This window comes from Ammospiza caudacuta, chromosome 1 (assembly GCF_027887145.1).
Source record: "Ammospiza caudacuta isolate bAmmCau1 chromosome 1, bAmmCau1.pri, whole genome shotgun sequence".
Classification (NCBI taxonomy): domain Eukaryota; kingdom Metazoa; phylum Chordata; class Aves; order Passeriformes; family Passerellidae; genus Ammospiza; species Ammospiza caudacuta.
This window is the reverse complement of record NC_080593.1, coordinates 19,630,846-19,652,851: the sequence shown is the minus strand read 5'-3', so window position 1 is coordinate 19,652,851 and position 22,006 is coordinate 19,630,846. Positions and strand designations below refer to the sequence as shown.

General features: G+C 37.8%; 1 protein-coding gene across 4 annotated transcripts in view; it reads right to left on the bottom strand.

The window, feature by feature from the left end:
• The window catches only part of NEBL (nebulette), a 245,783-nt gene that overhangs the window by 52,296 nt on the left and 171,481 nt on the right, over positions 1-22,006 (bottom strand). For 2 of the 4 annotated variants that reach the window (XM_058812252.1, XM_058812967.1), the window contains exons 6-9: positions 14,334-14,435; positions 12,647-12,748; positions 5,905-6,012; positions 4,249-4,353 (exon numbers count right to left, since the gene is read on the bottom strand). The exons of the other annotated variants lie outside the window; for them this stretch is intronic. In XM_058812252.1, coding sequence (XP_058668235.1) covers positions 4,249-4,353; positions 5,905-6,012; positions 12,647-12,748; positions 14,334-14,435 — 417 coding nt within the window. The remainder of the gene's footprint in view (positions 1-4,248; positions 4,354-5,904; positions 6,013-12,646; positions 12,749-14,333; positions 14,436-22,006) is intronic. 4 annotated transcript variants of the gene reach the window in all.

The following is a 22,006-nucleotide window of genomic DNA, read 5'->3' as shown; positions in this document are numbered from 1 at the left end:
TGACCTATGTCTGAACACTTCTCAGCTTTTTAATGGGATCCCCTGCTGTTTCCATGAAACAACACATTTACTGTAACAACAACAAAATCTGTTTCACAGCCAAGAACCACAGGTCTTAGTTCCAGGCTCAGAAGTACCACTCTCAAATGCACTTTTGTTTGTACCTGTGGGAAGGAGAAGGGAAGGAAAACTACTGCTTTGGTCCGGCCCTATCCTGCACCAACACTCCCCTCACATCTACCAGGGACCATGACCTTAGAGCTGGCAGCAAAATCACAGTGAAGGACATAAGGTTAAGCCATCAACTTATTTCTTTATGCTAACTTACAAAGGAAATACACTTTGTTTGGAAACCTGGAGAACCCTTCTGAACTCATTCATTCACACTCTTGATTAAGACTGGCAAACACATTACTTATATCCATCAGTCACTGTGGGGCATAATGGAATAGTTACACAAGCCTTAAAGGAAAGCAAACAGCTGCAAATCAAAATATTACATTTTTAGTGACTAATGTAGTTTTAATTTCTATGTCTCTTCAAAAATAGCAATGTCTGAATTTCTCTTTCCTTGTCAGGCTTCTGCATTAGGCTTGGGTCCTGCAAAAACACTCTCCTCTCTCCTCTTGGGGTGCCTCTGATTGAATATGCACTGTACATCACTGAAATCTATTATATGGCTTTGTGCATGATTCAATCACCATTAAAACGCTGCATTTCTCTCTTTGCAAGATGTGTTCATTTGTGGTTGTGTACACCTGACTTTGAAATACTGCATTTTCTTCGGAATTGATTTGTTCTGCAGTGTCTGGGCCTAAATGATAGAAACAATTGCTTTGCTTAAATGATTTCTTCTATTCATACTGGAACAAAAAAAATTCCAAAAATATTTTTACTGGCAAAATCCAGAAGGTTTTGGAATTTAAATACTATTTAAAATAACTGTGAAAGGAAAAACATAGAAGAAAGAAACTATATTTTATTCCTACAAACTGGGGAGTTTTATCAAATGCGAATTCAAAACATTGTTATGAATATTTTTTTTAAAAAAGATATGATAAAAAATTGGTTTTGTACATTCCTAGAGAAAATATTTTCCTGCTAATCTAAAAGTCAGATGTTTTTATGTTTCATAGAAAATAAACATTGCTATTTACATCTGAAGTGCAAAGGAACACATATGATGGTCTGGGTTTGCCTCCTAGTGGAAAGAACTTTAAATGTCACACAATAAAATCACTTCAGTAGTGGAAACAAAATTACCTCCATCTACAGACACTTCTCTCATACTTTTACTCCATTCCTCAGCTAATGGAAGAAAATTTTTAAGACATTCTATAAAATCAGCTTAGTTAAGCTCATAACTTTTTGCTACATTAAGCTAAACTACAAGCACCAGATTCAGTCTCTGAAGTTCTGTTTATTCACCCTGTTTATTAAAATGAAATACATCTAAGTTCCCCCTTTTTTACCCTGAATTTCATCAGTATCTGAAAGTCTCCACAATAGGAACAGATTTAAAATGTGAAAACAGTTAAACTAGCTGTTCTGCATATATCAAAGTGTCAAATTTTGTGTGTCCATAGTTCATATCAGAATTACATATATATCTGTCATGGTTTAACCAAAGCCAGCCACACAACTGCTCACACACTTTACCCGAGTAGGATGGGTAGAGAATCAGAAGGGTAAAAGTGAGAAAATTTGTGGTTTGAGATAAGAAGAGTTAAATAATTTAAATAAAATAAGCTGTAATAATAATAATAAGAAACAGTAATAAAAGGAAAATAACAAAAAAGAGGGAGTAAAAGAACAACCATTTCATTTACAACCAAGAGATGTGAATGAAAAAAAGTCACTCATCACCAACCTATCTCTGCTCAGCCTGTCCCTGAGAAGGAAGCCCCAGCCAGCTTTCCCCCAGTTTATATACTGAGAATGACACTATATGGTGTGGAACATCCCTGTGGCCAGTCTGGGTCAGCTCTCCTGGCTGACCCTGTCTCCTCTCCCAGCTTCTCATGCACCACCAGCCACCTCAATGGCAGGGCTGCATAAGAAGCTGAAAAGTTCTTGACTTAGTGCAAGCACTGCTCAGCAACAGCTGGACTACCAGTGTGTTATCAACATTGATTCCATTCCGGAACACAGCACTGCACCAGCTACTAGGAAGAAAATTAGCTCCATTCCAAGTGAAGCCAGGAAATGTGTGTATGAAGGGAGAAGTCTACCTTTCTTCCTCATCACAACAATAAAACCAGGATGAGTTTGACCAGTTCAAATCAGTTTATTTATGTCCAAAGATGCCCATCAAGCTTTCCTCCTAATTGTTGCCATTTATTCCCATGGAAGTTGACTTGTATAACACCCTTGCATTGAAATTACAGTGTAAGTGCTTTATAAAGTGCACACACTTCTACACTTCAGGTCAATAAGCAAAACCACTCATTCAATCAACAATATCAGTTTATGAGTTTAATTAACCATATAGGTTTCAATAGAGAAAGGCATACTGCAGGGAAACAGAAAAATCAGGCAATTAGCAACCAGCTCTGTTTCAGGAGGGGAAAGAAAAAAAAAAAAAAAAAAAAAAAAAACAAAAATTAAAAAAAAAAAAAAAGAAAAAGAAAAGAAGAAAGAAAAAGAAAACAGTCTTTGGAAATCAGTTAACACAGGGAAGAAGTCAGTTAGACTGTTTTTTACAATGGTGGCAGATTACAAAACAGATTTGGTATGAGCTGTGGAGAGTCAAGGAGAACACAAGCAATGGAGAAAGGAAGAATAAACTGTGTTTAAATAAAAGCGATGACATGGGGAGGTCAAATCTGAGAAGGACTGTAAAAGTGGGGTTTCTTTAAAAGACAACTATTTAGTGGAGAGCTTAGGGATTGACAAAGCATTTCTCTTTTTGTACAAAATAAAAATACCCACTAGGATCTGGACAACGTAAAAATCATAGGTTTAGTATTTATGGAGTCATCAGACAAGCACATGGACATTATGAATCAACCCCTCCAGGACAAAAGAAAGAAATACAATTTGCAAGACATGATCTGCCTTAAGGGAAAGTCCAGGCTTCTAAATTCTTAGAGCTAAGATGATAAACTGATGAAGTCCATTCTTAGGGATGGACTAAGATGGACTCATTTAATCAGTAAAAAAGACTGCCAATATTACCATACTAGAAGGATAGAAGGAAACTAGATTTGGGCCAAAAAGTGCATGAAGAATGCAGGAAGAAAAATATTCCAACTCATTCATTACTCATACAAAAGGTGATAGTCAGTGTTACCTTCACAGAGGGAGTAAGACAGACAAAAAAAAAAAAAACACACAAAAATCAAATATAGATGGATTGTTTTGATTATTTTAGACATAAGTAGGCATTGACTCAAAAGATGACCCAGTGTGCTCCTACTCATGAGAGTTAATTGTCTATGAAACACTCAACTCCTGCCAACCAAAGAGCAACCTTCCTTCCTTCCCAACACCACCCACTCGTGCCTCTCCGCAGTAGTTCTGCAGGCCTGCTGTGTTTTCTGGAGTAAAGATGACAAATGCAGCTACCCAGGTAGCAGATATGCAGCATAGGTGCTCTTGGAGTGGGAAAGAACCTTCACCATGGCACAGGAGCCAAGTTTCCTAGCTCTTCCTTCCTACTTCAACCCCCACCAGGACCATGTATCACACCACCAGCCCCATCAAGGGCCATGTCTTGCTACATGGCAGAATGGAGCCTGTGCCTATTTATCTGACACAGTGCAGGAAGAGTCAGGAAGAGTCAGACAGGCCGGAGGAGAAAAAAGCTTAGCCAGAGAAGCCCAGAAGTAAGCTAAGACTCCAGAGGCCATTCATGAAAAAAGTCCAAATATGAAACTAGCACAATGGCCACTTCTGTACAGAGACTTGCAGATGAAAGCAAGATCTTAGACAAAATGAGATTTGCAAGGAAAGAAGTATTTTAGGTCTTAGAACAAAGAGAAAAACAGTCAATGTTTCAGACATATGAAAAGAAGCACTCAACATGAGAAGTCTGTGTGATTCTTCCACAGTATGTATTATCTGTTCTAATAACTGAAATATGTCTTCATAAAAACCTGTTTTTCTTCACTACACCTCTCATCTACTACAGTTACAACACTATTTCCCACTACATTTGAGAGCAAAAATGTGTTTCCTACCATGACTATACATAGCACATTCCTTACTAGATTTATTTTTCAGGTCGTTCTTAAAAAGGCAACTTACATCACTCTGTGTTTTGCTGATATTTAAAGCATGGTTTAAATGCAGCAGGTTTGGTAGATCAGATGCTGGATCATGTAGGCTTTCCAAATCTTTCTTGTAGTTCACCTGGAAAGAAAATTCATGTTATGCAAACTAAAGATTAATAAAATAATTCACAGTTCTGTATTACAGTGTGACCATTCAGAAAGAGAAAACATTAAGTGCTTGCCTGAACAATCTCTCCCAGCCACTAGATGGTGGTCATCTACTACTATTTCAAAGAAAAGGAAAGACCAATGTAGGACTCATTCTGCTGAGTAAGTACTTAGGAACTACTCAAACTTTCCCTCCAAGCAAGGACATTTTCAACAAAATCACACTTTCTATCACTTTTCGGGCTAGAATTAATTTTCTTCTATTTTCCTCTCCCCTCCCTTCCCACCCTCTACTTAAATCAAGAGTGTCTTCCTCAACACTTTGGGTCTACTCATTCTAAACACCTTTAATTCTTATTAGAATTAAAGAATTAGAATTCTTATCAGGAATCACACCATCCAATTTACAAGTTTGATATATTGCAGTTAAAGGGAAGGGTTCCTGGACACTTTATCCAATATAGATTGCTTGCAGCAAATATAAGTCATATGGAAACCTAAGGGAAAAGATAAATTACTTAATGAAGTAGCAGAAAGTAACATCCCATCAGCCTACAGTAGGATTTTCCATTCTTCTGAGAATGGAAAACCTGTAGAGCTGAAGATCTGTATATCCAGCTTTACAGAAAGAAAACTAGCTACCTTACCTATCTTGGATGAGAAATCTTTTCAATACCTTTAGTCATTTCCACACATGTATCATGTTCCTCACTTCAATTTGCCCATTTCTTATAATGAGAACTGCTTCAACTGATTTTTTACTACACATTTAGATTTTGGAAATAATTACATAATCTTCTGTATGCTTCCCAGAGCCAGTCTTTCCTGTTCCAATTGCATGGTACCTCACACTTCAGAAATGCTGGACTGCAGAAAGAAGGCTTGTCTTTTGGCTATCTGGGATCACAGCCTCAAAGAAAAGATTGCATTTTTAGTATTAAACATAGTTTTAAATTTATCATCCCAAGAGCATTATCACTCAATATATATGTTTTCTCCAGTCTGCCTCCAGCAGCAGCCACCCATTGCTGAACCTAGTGACTGCTGTATTTTGTAGTGCCATTGAGAAGATCAACCAGAAGAATGAAGTCTAAAACACAGACATCCAAATCTGAACTGCTTATGTAACCTCCTTCTATAACCATTGGAGAGATGACAGTACTTTGCTCCTCTAAAGACAGGCACTTCTAACAGGTGAGAAGAATTGACCTCTAGACCTGTTTATTTCTTTCTGAATAAAAAGGACCAAGTACAAGGCAATTAGCTCAGAGTAAGAGGCCACATCTTTTGACAAACAAAATTAGGCGAGACGAATCTTATCTAAAATGGTTATGAAAAACTCTTCAGGCCCTCAGTCAGAAGCCGAGGAAGAAATTAGTAACATGCTGTACCTGCTACACACTGTATAGCAGACACTGTAGCTCAGAGAAATTCATAAGATGAAAAAAAAATTCTACCTGTGAACAAACGTTAGATTATTCAGCATGTAAATGCATATAAAATACAAAGCAAATTAACTTACATCACTTGCCAAGGAGGATGCAATCTGTGCTTGCTTGAAGGAAGCACTGTCAAGAGGATTATACTGGTGACTCTTCATTTCCTTACTGAACTTCTCTTTGTATTTTACCTTTCAACAGAACAAACATGTCTGATATTAACATGTAGCACTTAAAACAGGCAGAGAATTCAGACTACAAAGAAGCTTATTAAATGCAATTACTTTATTCATAAACCTTTAAACAAAATTTAAAGAAACTCAGTTTACCCATACCTGTGACAGTCTTGTGTTGGTTTCAAATTAAGTTTTATGTATCTGAGTTTACTAAAATTTTATGATTGTTATATGTGATTACTGGTATGGAGGGACTTATAAAAAGAAAACAGAAACAAGACCATATGACTCACATGAGTAATCAAATAGAACTCTCTGACCAGCAATAATAATTAGCCAATAAGATTAATTCAATTCACAATTAACATCAAAATTGTGGTTTTAACAAAAAAAAAAGTCTGAGGTGAATAAATTGTAACATTTGTAAAACAAATCACTTGTACATTTTTCAACCACTTGAAAGTGGGAAGTGAGAATCAAATTTCCCACCACCAGGTCATGTCACTCTCACTATGCTAGATTGCCACCAGTACTGCCAGGTCTGTTTTTTAATTTTGCCAGAAATTTCCTAGAGGACACTGAGGAATCCCTCTGTAGTACGGTCCTTTCTTGGGGATAATGCCCACCTCATTACAGTGCTGGAAAGCATAATTAAATGACTGCTTGCCTTCACCTTCATCTTTTTCTTCTCGTTCAAAAGAAAAAGGGGGAATGACAATACTTGTAAGAGGAAATAAGCAATACAGAAATATTGAGACAATGGCACTAAAAGTAAATAAGTCCAAAAATTCCATAAAATGTGTTGAAAAACTGAATTCAGAATCTGAAAATATGAAATTGAACAAACAGTATATCTCCCTCCTTTGCTCCCTTTGTGAGAGATCATCAAACACATGGAGACTCTGCACACATGTCTGCTTCGTTCCAACAGCTGGGCATAATGGAGGAGAATAAAGTTCAGTCTGAATTATGCTGCTTTCATGAATTTTAGGCAGACACCTGATATCTGAGCCTATGCAACATCCATTATAATTTACCACGCTCTGCACTAAATAAATACATGGATTCTTCCCTACTCCTTTTTTCTCTATTCCCACATGAATGTCTGATAAAGTGGTTAAGCCACCTCAAACAATCTTCAATTTTTTTCCCAGCCTTAGTTGTGGGAAGAGGGTTATTTTTTCCTGATTTTCAGTTCTTCCTTGCCTCAAAAGACCCTCAACATTATTCAGCTTATGCAATTTCATTATCTTTACCCACAATGTCCACTATTTCATTAATCAGGATAACAGGAAACAAAAATTAAGCTACTCAAACAGGAACCAGCCATATAGGCTGAAGCGCTATATTATTATTCCAGCACTTAGTTAATTTTGAGAAGTAAGGGAATTCTAAAACATTGCTACTTTTAAAGAGAAACTTTATCTGAACACATGATGAACTTCATAATCTTTCACACTAACAGCAGAAGAGAGAATCTATTGCCTTCTGGTATATTCATCTGGTTTATATTGTTTGATATTTGCCTTGGCATTGGATCAAGTGCAAAAGCATTTATCTGAATACAAAGGCAAATCCATGCTCTGTATGAGCAGTGAAGGAATAAATCAGAGTGCTTTTCTCTTTTAAAAGGTGAATCCAAAATTTGCCTTCTAATGAAAATCAGGCATTGCTATAATATGCCATTCAAAAAGCCAGAGATCAAGACAGCTGGGTGAGCAAAACTGTCTTTTACTCCTTTACCGACATGACAACAACACCAAGCATAAGACTAAAAAACCCAGCCACTGCAGGCTGCCTTCTCCTGGCCAATAAATGCCACAAACAGTGCACACAGACCAAATGCACAACATGATATAGAAATTCTTGTTACGTGAGAAAGCGTTGGTGCCAAAGGGACCTCTGCTCACAACTGGCTTGCCATCTTCCAGCTGCAGTCATTTCATGCCATCATTAAAAAATTTTTAGCAGTACATTTCAATCCAGAGGTTTCAGTGACAGACCCTCTTTAGAGTCACTTCAGATCACACTGCTGCCACTGAAGAACAGAGGGGGGACCAGTGAGCCAACTCTTCACAGGGCCCCATGTCCTGATGTGCAGGAGGGTTTCAAAATTAAAGAAATCCCCTAATCAAGGTGAGTGTAAATGTACTGGTTGCAGTAGGGCTGTCTCACAGCCCCAGGCTCTGCTGCCTGCCCTGGCTGCTCAGCTCATTGCCTTTGCTCCCCTCTCTGTCACACAGGTCGCTCTGAGCAAAGCGGAGCACAGCAGCAATATCAGACAACCCTGGCAGTGTCTCCAGAGCACTTCCAGCAGCCATTTAACTGACCTGCCATAGGGGATTTGTTGCATTCACAGCTATGTAGATGTACACTTTCTCTTTTATCAACATTTTTCTGGTTCTTTCTCCCGTTTGAAAGGAAGCGTGGGGTGGGAGAGAGTGAAGAAAGAAGAGCAAGCCCATGGATGAGTCATGGTGAAGGAAACCACGCAGAATTCATCATCCTTTTGAACAGGGTAAATGCAGTTTAAAGAGAGGAAACATGCCTGAGAGAAAGGGTTCTGAATAAAAACAAGGAAGAAAAATACCTCATATAATTTCTAAACCATCTGAAGGGGGGAGGTCTTAGCAAGGCTATAATATGGTGAAGGAGCAAACAAGTGGGAGTAGAATTGACGGTTGTTAGTGGACACTTATCTACAAATTTCATCATTAACCAAGAGCTTTATTTTAATGAGGACTTAAAAGGACAGTTACTTGTTTACCATCTTCATTAAAGTCTTAAGTTTGTTTATTTTTTTAGAGATTATATGGTGGGGGTTAATTTAAAAGAAATGCGTGGAGGTTGCTCTCTAAAGACTGCTTAAGAAAGAGCAGACTCTGCAGCCTTTTATCACAACAACATCCCTGAAAAACCAAACTGGAATTAAATAAGGCCTGGATAAACAAACTTCTCATCGGCCTTGCACAAAACCTATAAAAGTCAGAATTGCAGCTGGACAGAGCAGTGTCTTTTGAAGCTTAGCAGCAACATTCTTAAATCAAATCTGTAGTTCAAAGCTGTTCACACAGGGAGTGTTCGGTTTCAGAAGTGGATGACATCACCCACTGTTCAGATTTACAAAGAAACTACAAAAATTGAATCATTCAACCACTGGGATCCCATGATGAAGCAGACACTTGCAGCTAAAGCATTTCCTCATGAGCATATGAAACCATCTTTAAAAAGGGAAAAAGCCTGTCAGAGCACATATATATTGAAGGAAATGTAGCATAAACAAAGAGCAAAATTGAAACATTCATTGCTAAAAGCACTAGCAGAGTTTAAAGCAAAGAAGGACTGAGAAAATTCTAGGCTCTTTGGGTTGTTACTGAAAATCTCAAAGAAGGTGCATTTTGAAAAGCATTCTACCTCTAACAATTTTATCCTTAAAACAATAAGCACCAGATTCAGCAACAAATATGAATATCCAAAATTATTTATCTTAAAACCAGTTACTGAACACCATAAGAGGAATACTTCATATCAGCAGCTCTTTGAAAAAGCTAATAAAATGCATTAAAAACATAAAAAAGGCATGAACAAGAGCTTGTTTTAATTAAAAAATAGAAAAAAATAGCCCAAATTATACAATGCACACTCGGCAAATTGACAAGCTCCATGTTTTCACAAGGGCTAACACAGTTTCTGTTTTAAATTTCATTTAAAATCAACAGAAAAGGGTTACCACATGCTGTGGGTAAATATACTAGTTCTGGGAGCTATTATTTTTGCTGCTGTTGTTGTCAAAAGCTTTGTTAAATAAAAAATAAAAAGGAAAGAAAGGAGAGAGAGAGAAAACAGTGATTTCTGTAGAGCCTTGAGTGCCAGTCAAACATTAACACTATTTTCTTCGCTTTGTTTGCTTTCCTGCTTGCCTTGATTGCTTTCCCCCTTCGTTACACCCACACTGCCTGACCTCTTCTTGCTCCTGTTCTCTATACTCCCTAAATTACCTACCCATATGCGCCACATTAAAACATGTTATCATCTTCTCTTCCCATTACATCCATCAGAATTGTCAACTTTGCAAATTTACTGTGAGGGTCAAATAACTAATATTTCTCTGCATGTCGCAGCTTATAGATTCATGCAATTAAGGGAGATTATCAACTTTCAACACAAAAAGTTTATGATCTTCCCATTTTCTGAGAAACAAATGGAAACTCTAAAAGCCAGAAAGTCTGGAGACAATAAAGAGATCATTAGCTTTACTCTTTTTATATTTTGTGTTACAAACCTGTTTCATGATCTTTGCATGAAGAGGACTGAAATGACTGACCTGTATTGAGGTCTCTTTCTCTCCTCTAGCACAGGTGCATTCCTCATCCTGCCCCACCACCCTGCTCTTTGGACACAGGGGTCATCTTCATTTTTCTGTGCTCTTGATTTATGATTAGTGTGTCCAAGTGTTATAATGATTCAAATAATGAGTAAGAACATTAGACAACTCATGGCCACTGCCTTTCCTTCAGAGGACGTGGGGGAATTGCTGAGTGCACCTCCCTGCTGCGGAGAGCTGCCCAGCACTTGCACCCTCCACCCTCCAGTGTCAGGCTGAGGTGCTGCCCCTCTTCAGAAAGCACAGTCCCCATCACACACACTGCCAAGCAGCCACAGCAGCTCAGACTGAGGAGAGGAAAATGCAGGAAAGGATCCCAAAACTTGGATCCAGGGCCAGTGACTGCAGAGTTCGGACCACCAAGGTTTAATAAGAATCTTCTTTACAAATAAACCAAACATAAGATAGATTTTGTCACCTTCTCCCTTCCTGTCACACCTTCTGCACTATTTGGACTTTCTAAAGAAGTTAAAATTGCACAGTGAATGCTGCCTTCCACAGAAGATCTCAACTAGAACTGCTGCCATCCCAGTTCCTGGCAGTGAAGAGGCCCTACTATAAAGCATTTGTAGATGCAGCTTGCATTGTCCAAGATAAAAAGCACATCTAATAAAAATGAGATAAAATGTGCATTGATGAAGCCTTCCACGTAGCTGGCTCAGCAGCCTGCAGGACCCCATGATCCAGCTGATATTTTTCACTTGTGATTGTTGGCCACAATCTCACGGGTGCCAGGCTTGGGAAGATGGAGAGGGCTATTGGAAAAGGTTACAGCTTGGTCTCATTGGCAAAAACAGGCAGCTGCAAGCTCAAAGGAGTGAGCTGCAAGGACAGGAGTGTGTAGGCAGCCATCGAGTAGATATAAAGGACATTACACACTAAATTTGGATATGGACCCGTCTAAAAACCATTGAACATGTTTGCTAAATGACAGTCCCATTTCCTGTAAGTGACACTCAGGTCTGAGCAGCATCACAGTGGCTCTTGCTAGAAAGTACAGGCTGACTTCCAAGCCTGCACAATGCTAAACACAAAATAATCTCTTAGCAGACTTGCCCATCAGCAGAGAAATGAGAATATGATCCACTATAAAATAGAAGGCAGAAATCTATTTGAAAAACACAAACTCATTTTGATTCTGGGCACATCACCAACAAAGCAATAAAAAATATTTATTTCCTTCTTTTTCTCCTTGTGTAATACTTCAAAGTTTACAATGGTGTGAATGCAGCAGGTATCTAAGGATAACAGCAAAAGGAGCTCTACCTCCTGCAGACACTGCACTGTTTTTCAGCTTGTTCTCTATGACACATTATTCTCATTTTATGCTAGTTCTCGGGAAGACATTTAGTACCTGGCCAAATCACAGGTATTTTTTACATATTACTGATATTGAGACTGTCCTGGAATATACACTATTTACCCTTGAGAGGTTTTTTGGCTCTGAGAAGGCTGACACAGCCTTCTTCAATCAAAGGGCACTATCCTCCTCTTACAGGAGGGCAGTTCCTGGGTTTTCAAAAGCTCCAAGGGTAACTGGACAGGATTACTAGCAAGGATTATGCAAGGCACTGTTAAAGAACTACTTCAGACAAAAAAGGAAGGGGGAAAGGAAAAAAACCCCAAAAAACAGATCAGCAGTGAAAAATCTGTTCTCACAATGTCAAGATGATCTGTAGTAGAGATCTTACGTGTACATCTTGTGAGTAAAAAATTACTAAGACAAAGAAGGAATATTTCTATTTCAGATTTCTTTTTAGTTAAGGCCATTTTTTTTTTTTAGGTTAATATATAACAGTAGTACATAACAGGTTCAGTTTCAGGGGGAAGGAAGGCGGGTGGTTTACATGTCAGGCCAAATTCAGATCCCATTACTCACATTAGCAAGCAGCTACACAAAAGACCTCAGTTACTTCAGCGGGATTAATCACAGGGTAAGGTTCCACTCAAACTAAATGAGGAGCAAAATTTGCCTCTAAATTATATACAGTTAATATTTTAGAAATCCTAGAAAATCTGTATAAATATACACCATCTCCACAAGAGAAAAGTTGTAGTCAAAGTTCATTGTATTTTTGCTTCAAAATGGGTATTTGGTTTCCTAAGAATCCAAAATTTACCAGTCATTGCAATGTTAAATGAAAAGTTTGAGAACATAATCTTCAAGGCCATTAGAGATAATCATCTAAAAATCTAAGTATTTCTTTGCATTACTAGGAATGAGATATTTGGATTAAATCATTGTAAAATGATGGAGAATCTTACTTGGCTTAAAAGTTTTGAAACTCCTTTAGCATGTTCAAAATCAGGTCTTCCAAGTACAGCAGACTCCTTATTCAGCTCTCCCCTTCCTTTCTTGTACTTTGCCTTGAAAATTAAAAAAAAAAAATTGGGGGGGGATAAGAATCACTAATAATTTGTTTGGGTTTTGTTTATCAAGAGAAATGTAAGCATTAAAGCTAGAAGAAAAAGTCTCACATAATGGTCTGCATTGACACTACTGTTCTAATCAGCTCTGAGTAAAGCCCTTCTCAGGGTTCAGCTCCTTAACAATACAATATTTATTAATTGTAAAACACAATGTGCAGCATTCACAAAACTCAATTTTAACCAAATGCACAGCTTCAGCCAGAGAAATACTGTCCTCCTGATCAAGGCAGAATGAGTCACAGTGGCTCAGCATTTCTTATGACAGGGTCTACAGTTAACCCAAGATGATTTGCAGCAGCTGAAAGCAGTCTTGAAATAAAACTAGTCTGAGGGGCAACTTTTTTGAACTGTGAGGTCAAATTCCGCTCTCGGTTTTAGCACTGCGGTCTCGCTGGATGTCAGTGAGACTGCGCTGGTGTCACAGAGCTGAATTAGTCCCGCAAGGTTAATGTTACCTGATCTCTGCAGCTGAACTGCCTGCCATGCAAACTGCTGCAATTCTTCCCCACAATGCATCAGAAAAAAACACAGATGAATCAACAATAGGTGCTTTGCAATGCCACAACCTAAATTACCCATGGCCTAGAACAGGCTTCTTGCGTTACTCAAGCGCTGTGAATCAGCAAGGACACGTCATAAGAATAGACTGGAAGAAATAAAAGTCCCAAAGCCACTCTAAGAGCACTTGAACAGCAATTAGTAAATTTGAATGCTGTAGAACACTTAGTAGAAGTTCTTGGTTTTCAAAAAATCTTGAATATTGAAAGGTGAATTTCAATCTTTTAAATCTGTCTCTCCAAATGTGCCTAGTCAGTCTCACATTTAATTAACTACTTAAAAACTTGACTCAGGGCTTTAAGTATATATATTGTTTGCCTTGTCTACAATACAATACTGAACTGCATCACACACTGCTGCTTCTTAAAGTGCTCCTTCACCTGTCTTTTAGCCGAGGCCACAGTGGAAGGGCAAAGAATTTGAGAGGGGAGTTCAGGGAGGAGAGCCCCCATGAAAGAAGCAGCATCTGAAAAGCTCTTGGAAGGACAGAAGGGAATTACATTTTCCTGTCACTCCTGGATGAGACAGGAAAAGGAAGGGGTATCCTGGGATGCCAGTTTCTCTTATACCAAGGTAAAAAAAGGTTTGGGATGTCTTCTGAAGTGCAGTATAGCATACAAGCACATGACTTATCTTGAGAATGGTTATTACAAATAAAGCTGAAACAAAACCAACTTTAACAATTTTCATGTTGTCCTTACATCAATTACCAATAATTTCAAAGATCATACTGTCAACACCTAAAAAGGAGAAACCCATAGCTTTCTTGCCTGCCAGGCAAGACTGGTTTGTTTTGGTTATGTTTGGATTTCATTTAATCAAATCTCCCTAGCAGATTTGGGGGTGCACATTTTCTGTTCAAAACATTTGAGAATTCCAGTAGCATTCTAAAAAAAATCTGATCAAAACTGGGAAAAAAAAATACATATCCAAAAAATAGAAAGAGAGTAAAAGGAGAACATACATCACTTATTATCTTTGTTATCTCAGTTGCCTTCTTTATGTCTGGTCTGTTCAGCACTTCAGTGTACCTATGAGTATCTTGCACATCCTTCTTATAAGATACCTGTCAAAGAAAACATAGTTTTGTTTAAAATAAACAATAAAGTTTGAAGTCTACATATAAGCTTTGAATGACTGGTCAAATCAGACATCAAACTAGAGAACTCCACCTAATTTATTCCAACAGAGTTCTGCTTGACAGGGACTGTAAGGTAAGACCCACACACAAGGCAACATGATAAGGAAGAAATTCAGAAGCATAAAATACAATTTGAAAAAGAAAACTGGTTTTGCTTAGAAGCACAGTGGAAAATTAAAAGCATTGCAAAGACACAAATATTAGGTTTTACCATAAAATTTCACAGGACTTTTAAGAGTATAGGGTTTTTTTTTACTATGTTGTACCCATTTTTAATATAAATTAGCTCCTCCTCTGATACTGTGTACTGCAGCTCAGCAGATTGCAGCTACACGGAAGAGAAACTGTAATTCTGTCATAATGAGTTTCTTTGTCAGTACTAGACAGACATGAAGCTCGTATGGAATTCAACTCCACCCCAGCATCCCCACAACGCCACTGACTTGCTCCTTTGCACTATCATGGGAACAAGAAGGCTGAGTGCTCCAGCATGTTGAGTACACAATTGACTCTTTCTGTTTGTGCAAAGTCACAACCAAAATGAATGGGCTCAGAAACTTTTGGCCAGAAGGCTCAATCACAGATAGGAGAGTCCAAACATTCTTCATTTAGCAAAGCAATCACAGGAGCAGCACAGACCTCAGGGACATCATAGAGCTCCATAAGTTATCCTGGTTTTCCCTCTTCAAGGTTTGTCAACTTCTTCCTGCCCTAGCACATGTGCCAATCCAAGCCAATTTCCAAGGGCTGTCTTATTGAATTATTCTTAATGACATTCTGTCCCTGGCATTCAAAAGTGTCTGACAAATTGAAGTTTCAGGCAGAAGTTGGAGAACACAAAGTTTAGAGGAAATAGAAAGTAAAAAAATATTTCATCCTTTACTGGGAAATCTTTTAGATTTTCTTTTGTTGCTTCACAAAGTTAATCAACATCTCAAGATAGTATTTCACCAGCAAGAAAGTTCTCAGCTTGAAGTTTCTTATTGTAACCTCTGCTCCTACTTCCAATGTAAAGTTTCACTTTGGGTACAATGCAACAAACTCATAAACTGCAGTACTCAGTGACAAATATACTTCATAGAAATGGTATTGCAAAAAGAAAAGGAAAAAAATTCACTTTTTGGCAAATATCTTACATGCAACAGGAAAGTAATTTTGTGTCCATATGGCTTCAGCTAAGCAGACAAGCTAAACAGGCTTCACTGTTGGCTGCCTGCCCACAAATAGAACATATAATTTTTAATCTGCTGTGACACACTAGTGTAATCACTAATAAAAAAACCAAATAAATAGGTTTGATGCATTCAGCCCAAATTATCACATACATACAAAGCAAAAGTTGATTCTTCCAGCTGGTGTAAACCACTGGAACTTTTGTTTTAGTTATGTTTAGATTTTCTCTGATTTTTAAGAAACTAGAGGTATAGAGAAGCATTTGCAATTCAGGACTTTACATGAATTTAGCTAATTATATGCTGTTCATCCTAATGACCACATGAGGTGAGGTGAAAACCACAAAGGCAGCAGAAACAGGTTTTTGAATATCACCCTATGATCCATGTAAATTGCAAATTAAGGGCCAGCATATGTGCTCAAAATAGAAATTAGGAATGTAGTGAATTTAACATCAGAGAATCAAGAACAGTGGTGATAAAGTTGAGGAAATGTGGTCACTTATTGCTCCCAAATGACATGATCATATAGTACATGAAATAATGGATTGTGGTTAATTTCGGGGAAAGGAAGGGGGGAAGAAATAAGACAGTGACAGTCCTTTATATTTCACCATTTCCAATTATATTAGATGCAAGGCCAATTGCTATGTCTTTCCCTGAGTGAATTATTATTCTTCCTGCACCTAAACCAGTATACCTATTACTTATGTCCGAGGGAAAGTCATCTAGCATTTTACAAATGTCTGCAATATATATTTGCTCCATTCTGCAGCTTGTCATACTCCAGTGAGAATAAAAATGTTATGCAGCAGAACAGTAGTTTGTCAGAGGTAGGCCAAAGAAAGAAAAAATATGTTTCCCATTTCCTGAATAACCTCAATCCCTGGATGCTGACCCTCTCCCATTGGGACACTCTGCTGGCCTCCATTACACAGCTGCTATTCTGTTCCATCTAGTGATTTTTTTTTTTAATAGTGCTATGTTAGAACAGTAAAACCAGAGCTATTCTGAGAGAGCAGGGGAACAGATGTAGACAGGGCAAAGCAACCAGCTTGGTGCGTGCACCCATGGGCATCAGAAGATGGAAAGTGAAGAAGCCCATGAGGGGGGAAAAGCAACAAAAAAAAAATGAATCAGCAGAAGCACCCAGAGAAGAAGCCATCTTTTGTCCTGAGCTGGTTCAGCCAAAAGGCTCATACCCTGACTGGAATTTCCAGGCATTACACAATTTCCTTACTAAATCTTCACTTCAAAGGGTTGCTCAGGCTCTACCAAAAAAACAATCAGCAAAGGCTCAAGAATTGCTCCACTTCACAAGGACCACAGTATACAAAAAAATTGTTCCAGCTGAATCTTGCATAGGAAAAGTAATTGAGATAACAATTTTAGAGCAGCAGTGAAAGACCTAGATGGAGAGTTATGGCCAATCAGTGGGAAATGCAAGCAAGGAAGAAGGAGCAACTAAAAAGGAAAAAAAATGTACCATCTTGAGTTGTGAAGCTGAAAACAGTAAATTACAGATACTAACTAAATTTAAAGTGGGTTTCTACCCAGTTTGAAATCACAATAAAAAGTGGTTATATTGTTGAATATTATTGTGAAGCTCTAACTGGAACAAAATAATTTCTCATCTTTAATCCCAAATGTGATTACATACTCAAATGTGAATTGCAACTGGTTTTTGCAAATCATGGAGAATATTCAGGGCCTGCTCATAATTACCAAACTGATTTTAATAGGCCAAACCTCGAGCACTTATAAAATGCATAAGGTCCACTGAGGAAAAACTTGCTGATCTAGTTACTCCAGCAGGGTCTGCAAGATGCTTCCCCTTACATGAATACCAGTGGAATGCACTTCAGTGCCATAAAGTAAACAGATTTCTAACAATGCTGCAAAACATCTCAGACTATCAATCAACAAACAGAAACTTCTACATGGTGAGCCAAGCAAACCTGGGTTTAAGAGATTCAGACCCTTCTTGAAATCTTTTATCTTCTCATTTATTCCAACACCAAACTAGCCCAAAAATACATAATAAATTACTCAAATATGCACAAGCATCTATGGACACATTTTGCCTTCTTAAGGATTCAGCGAGAAATTGGGCACACCTGTCGGCACAAGAATTTGTCTCTTACTGTTTGTCCCTGATTAGCATTTTCTAAGAGCTGTTAAGGCCACTAACTAATGGCCTGTCAGCTGTGTCTCTGCCCTCTTTCCTCTCATCTACACTTTGGGGTCCATCAACACTAAGAAAATGACTAGCTGGTGACAATCATCATTGGCAACAGCTTTTCTAATTCCTGCTCAAATGATGTTGAAAACTGTTTTCCGGCTTGTGTAAAAGAGACAAACACATTTCTGGCCCATTACAGATTGATGCAGTCATCCTTTCCAGTAATGGGCCTTAAAATTGATTGGTCCCAATTACACCAGGAGTAAACATCATTTTCAGCACCAGTTGGAAGTGGTCCAGGGGGACCTGCTGTTGACAACCACTGTCAGCAGAAAGTTTGTCAGTGAATGGTGATTTTTCTAACACAGATGCTGAACAGAGAGACAGAAGAAGCCTGAATTTACCATGATCTGCCCCAAAACAAACATTAACATTTGGGTATGTTACTGATGATGTTTAAGCACATTCACTTTAGGATCTGCTGATTTGGTCTTATCAGAAAGAATGTAGTTTTTTGTGTGTGTGACTGTGACTGCCTTATACCCTGAAAATGAAAAACAACTTACTCCTAAGACAATACAGACATCTTAAATATTCAAATTTAGATGATGAGTGAAACATAAAAATTATCATTACTGACCTCATGTGGAGTGGAAAGTGTATATATACACATCAGAAGTTTGCCCAGCTGTCAACTAATATTTCTAAAAAAGCACTCTTTGTAGATAAGTATAAGAGAAAAGATACCAGGGCCTTAAAATCAGATGTGCAAACTGTCTTTTAAATGTCCATAGATGTGTGTATTGCAGTTTTCTTATTTGTAAGATCAGAAGATCACATCCTTACTTCATACGATGTAATGTTGTGAAGAGAATCAGTCCAGTTAACGAAGCAGAACATTTAAACTGCTGTACAAATATTAACATTGTCTTCGTATTCAAAATGCCCAGTGATGGACCAGGTCATGGAACAGACAAAATCATGATGCAGAGCTTTGAGTACCTTCATCAAATGCTGTGTGCAGCTTCCACATGGACCCAACAAAGCAAATGCTTTCTTTGCTTTAGAAATGTAGCTGTCATGTCATTTCACCATTCAACTACATCCTTCCATTCACATGGTACTCAGATACACATAAAGCAAAAATATGACATGACATTGTTTTAAGACCACTGCTTAGTTTTGGTCCCAGGTTTGGAAACTTCCAGATGAGTTAACTGATCAGCTCAGCACAGAAAAAGTAGGCTGATGGTCCCTGCTTCACTTTTCTGAAAATGACTTTGTGTGCCAAAGTCACATCATTAACATTCACTTCACAAAACACAAACACAATTTATAGAGAAAGGTACTCTGGTTTGGATAAACATGCTTGCCTTCAAACATTATGTGGTATAGAGAAAGGTACTCTGGTTTGGATAAACATGCTTGCCTTCAAACATTATGTGGTATTCAGTTCTTTTTAAAGTATATTTCCTGTCATTTCAAAAGTTACTTGTGTTCATTTGAGAGCAATTTTCTTCAGTCTAAGTATGAAAAAGAGAAAAATTATTTTATGAGACATAATCACATTGTTCAGGAGTTTTTACAGTATTTCCCCGTTACCCAGTTTCTGCACAAACATATTAATGATGCCTGTAAACATGCCCAGAATGTTAATGATATTCAAAGTGGTGTGAAGGCCTACAGCACTTGACAGTTTCAAAATGTCAGCACAAATGTATGGTGAGCTGAATACAGTTTTAATTTTTAAAGGAAATTGGACATTTCACAGAGTTCAGTATAAATGTCAGCTTTATTTAAAGGCTGAGTAAATAGTCTTAAACACATCCTAATCCTCTTAGATGCAAACCCTCCATGTAAAGGTTGAATTGAGTTGGCAGAGCATTGTAGGTAAACATGCATTCTGCTCCCACAGGTAAACTGTGCTGAATGGTGGATAAAAGAGCTTTGTCCTTCTACCTGCCCAGTAGTTTCCCTTCTTTTTCTCTGCACTTTCAAAGCTGTGATTACACAGATACCCTGAAACAGTGTGGAAAGACGAATGCTCCACATTTGGGATGATCGCTGTTCCATGTTCTGACTCTGAGATGAAAACTCACATGGTTCTTAATTACACCTGTACTTATAAAAGAAGAAATCCTCAGCTATGCACCATGATGCCCAAATATTACCCACAAGAGATGTGTGCTTCTGCCAAGCAATAACCAGATTTACATAACTTGCTCCCTTATGTGTGATAGGTATTTGTCCATTGCACTGCAGCTACTCATGAGCAACCAGAAAGAATCTGTTCTTAAACACATTAAACTAACTGGTTAGAGTTTTGTGTTGCATTTGGATGACTTATTTGATTTTTTGAAGTTTGCTCAAGCTGAAAATAATTTCCCTCATATTTTTTCATTATTTCTAACATGCTGTTAAAAGTTCTCATTTATCAAACATCCTTCCCTCCCATGCTTTCCTTCATTTCCTTTTCTTTTTTTTTTTTTTGCTTGTTTTAAGGGTGAAAGATGAAACAACTGCATTTCATTTATCCTCACATCTGTAACCTGCTCTCCTTAATTCTATTAGCAGGTGATATACAGCTGTAGAAGGGGAATAGGTTTTGCACTAGCATACTAACGCTCTGAGTATGATGAATTTGCTACAGGAACTTGTCTCATATTCCTCCTAGTGCCTCATAGTCCCTTCTCTGAGAGGGATTCACATCTTTCCAGCATTATTTCCTTTCATAGCAGTTCACCATCATTCCTACTGCTAGGTAAATAAAAAACCTCTTGCTTCTGGGGAAAGGCATTCACATTCCCAGTTCTAGGCTCTGTCAGCATGACACCCTGATGCTTCCAAACAGCAGAAATGGACAGTGTTTGACAGGAAGAGGGAATTCTGTAATCAAGGCAGGTTGCAAATTACTGCTGGGAATTCCATTGCAGGTATTTCCCAGCAGCAGAAAAAAATTATTCTTCAAACATAATGCTTCCCTGAAGTTTTCCAGCAGCCTTTTAATCAGCAGCCAGCTGTCAAGATTCTGCACACAGACATACATCTAGCACTGACATTTAGTTTTCAGCCCTCATAACCTTAGAGTGTTTGCTGCACTGTTAGTAGGAGAAGATGGGGTAAATTTAAGATAATTTGAAATTAACATCCAAGCTATGTTTTCTACATTGTTAGCAGCAAATAAATATCCCATTTATCTAATAAAAAAGTGTCGTAAAATGACATGCCTGCCTCAATTGATTTGGTTACCTAAACAAGAATGGAACTGGATCATAACTTTTCAGGTTACGCATCAGCTATTCCTAAAAAGCTTTGTGTACCCCTTAAAATGGCATCACTATTTTAACCAATCTTCTCCTAAAATTTGTTTTTCTGACAAGTAAGTTTTTACAAAACCTAAAACTAACATAAATTTTTCTTCAAGGTTGTGTCTGTATCATTCAAGACTAATCTGGGCAGCATTTCTGCCCCAAGCAATGATGCATTGTGCTAGTATTTGCTAGCTTGACCACGAAATCAAACATGACCTGATTCTAATGAGAAATATAAAGACCATTATTAGGTTTTGATATTGTGAAAACCTTCAGAACTTCAGGAAGATAACAAGCTGAAAAAAAAAGCAATCAACTTTCAAAATACTGCTAAGTACTCCTATTTATTTGTAAGTTATCTAAATAAAACTACAAGAATAAATACTTTGGTCAAATGGTATAAACCAGTGCAGGCATCAAACTGAACACTACAGCTCAAATTCTTTAAAATAAATCATTTATTTGTCTATTAAATTCTTTGGAAAATTCACTTGATACATATTCAGGAGATAAGAACAAACATTCATATGCATAAAAGAGTGCAAGAGCAGACCAGAAACAGCTCACTTGTCTCCTCTACACAGCACCCCTGAAGAACTGCCCAAGTACTGGCAGATGAGGACACTGAAACAACACTGGTGTTCATTTAAACAAAGAATGCACTTCAAAAGTAGCTACAAGTGAATTCAGAAAACCTGTGCCTGCAATTTTATTTCAAAGGGATAGCACTTAGTTACTATTGATTAACAGTAACTATCCTTTTCCACTGCATTCAGAATAAAATTCATATACTGTTACTCAGAGCACATTTTATACACACACCTTGTCCTA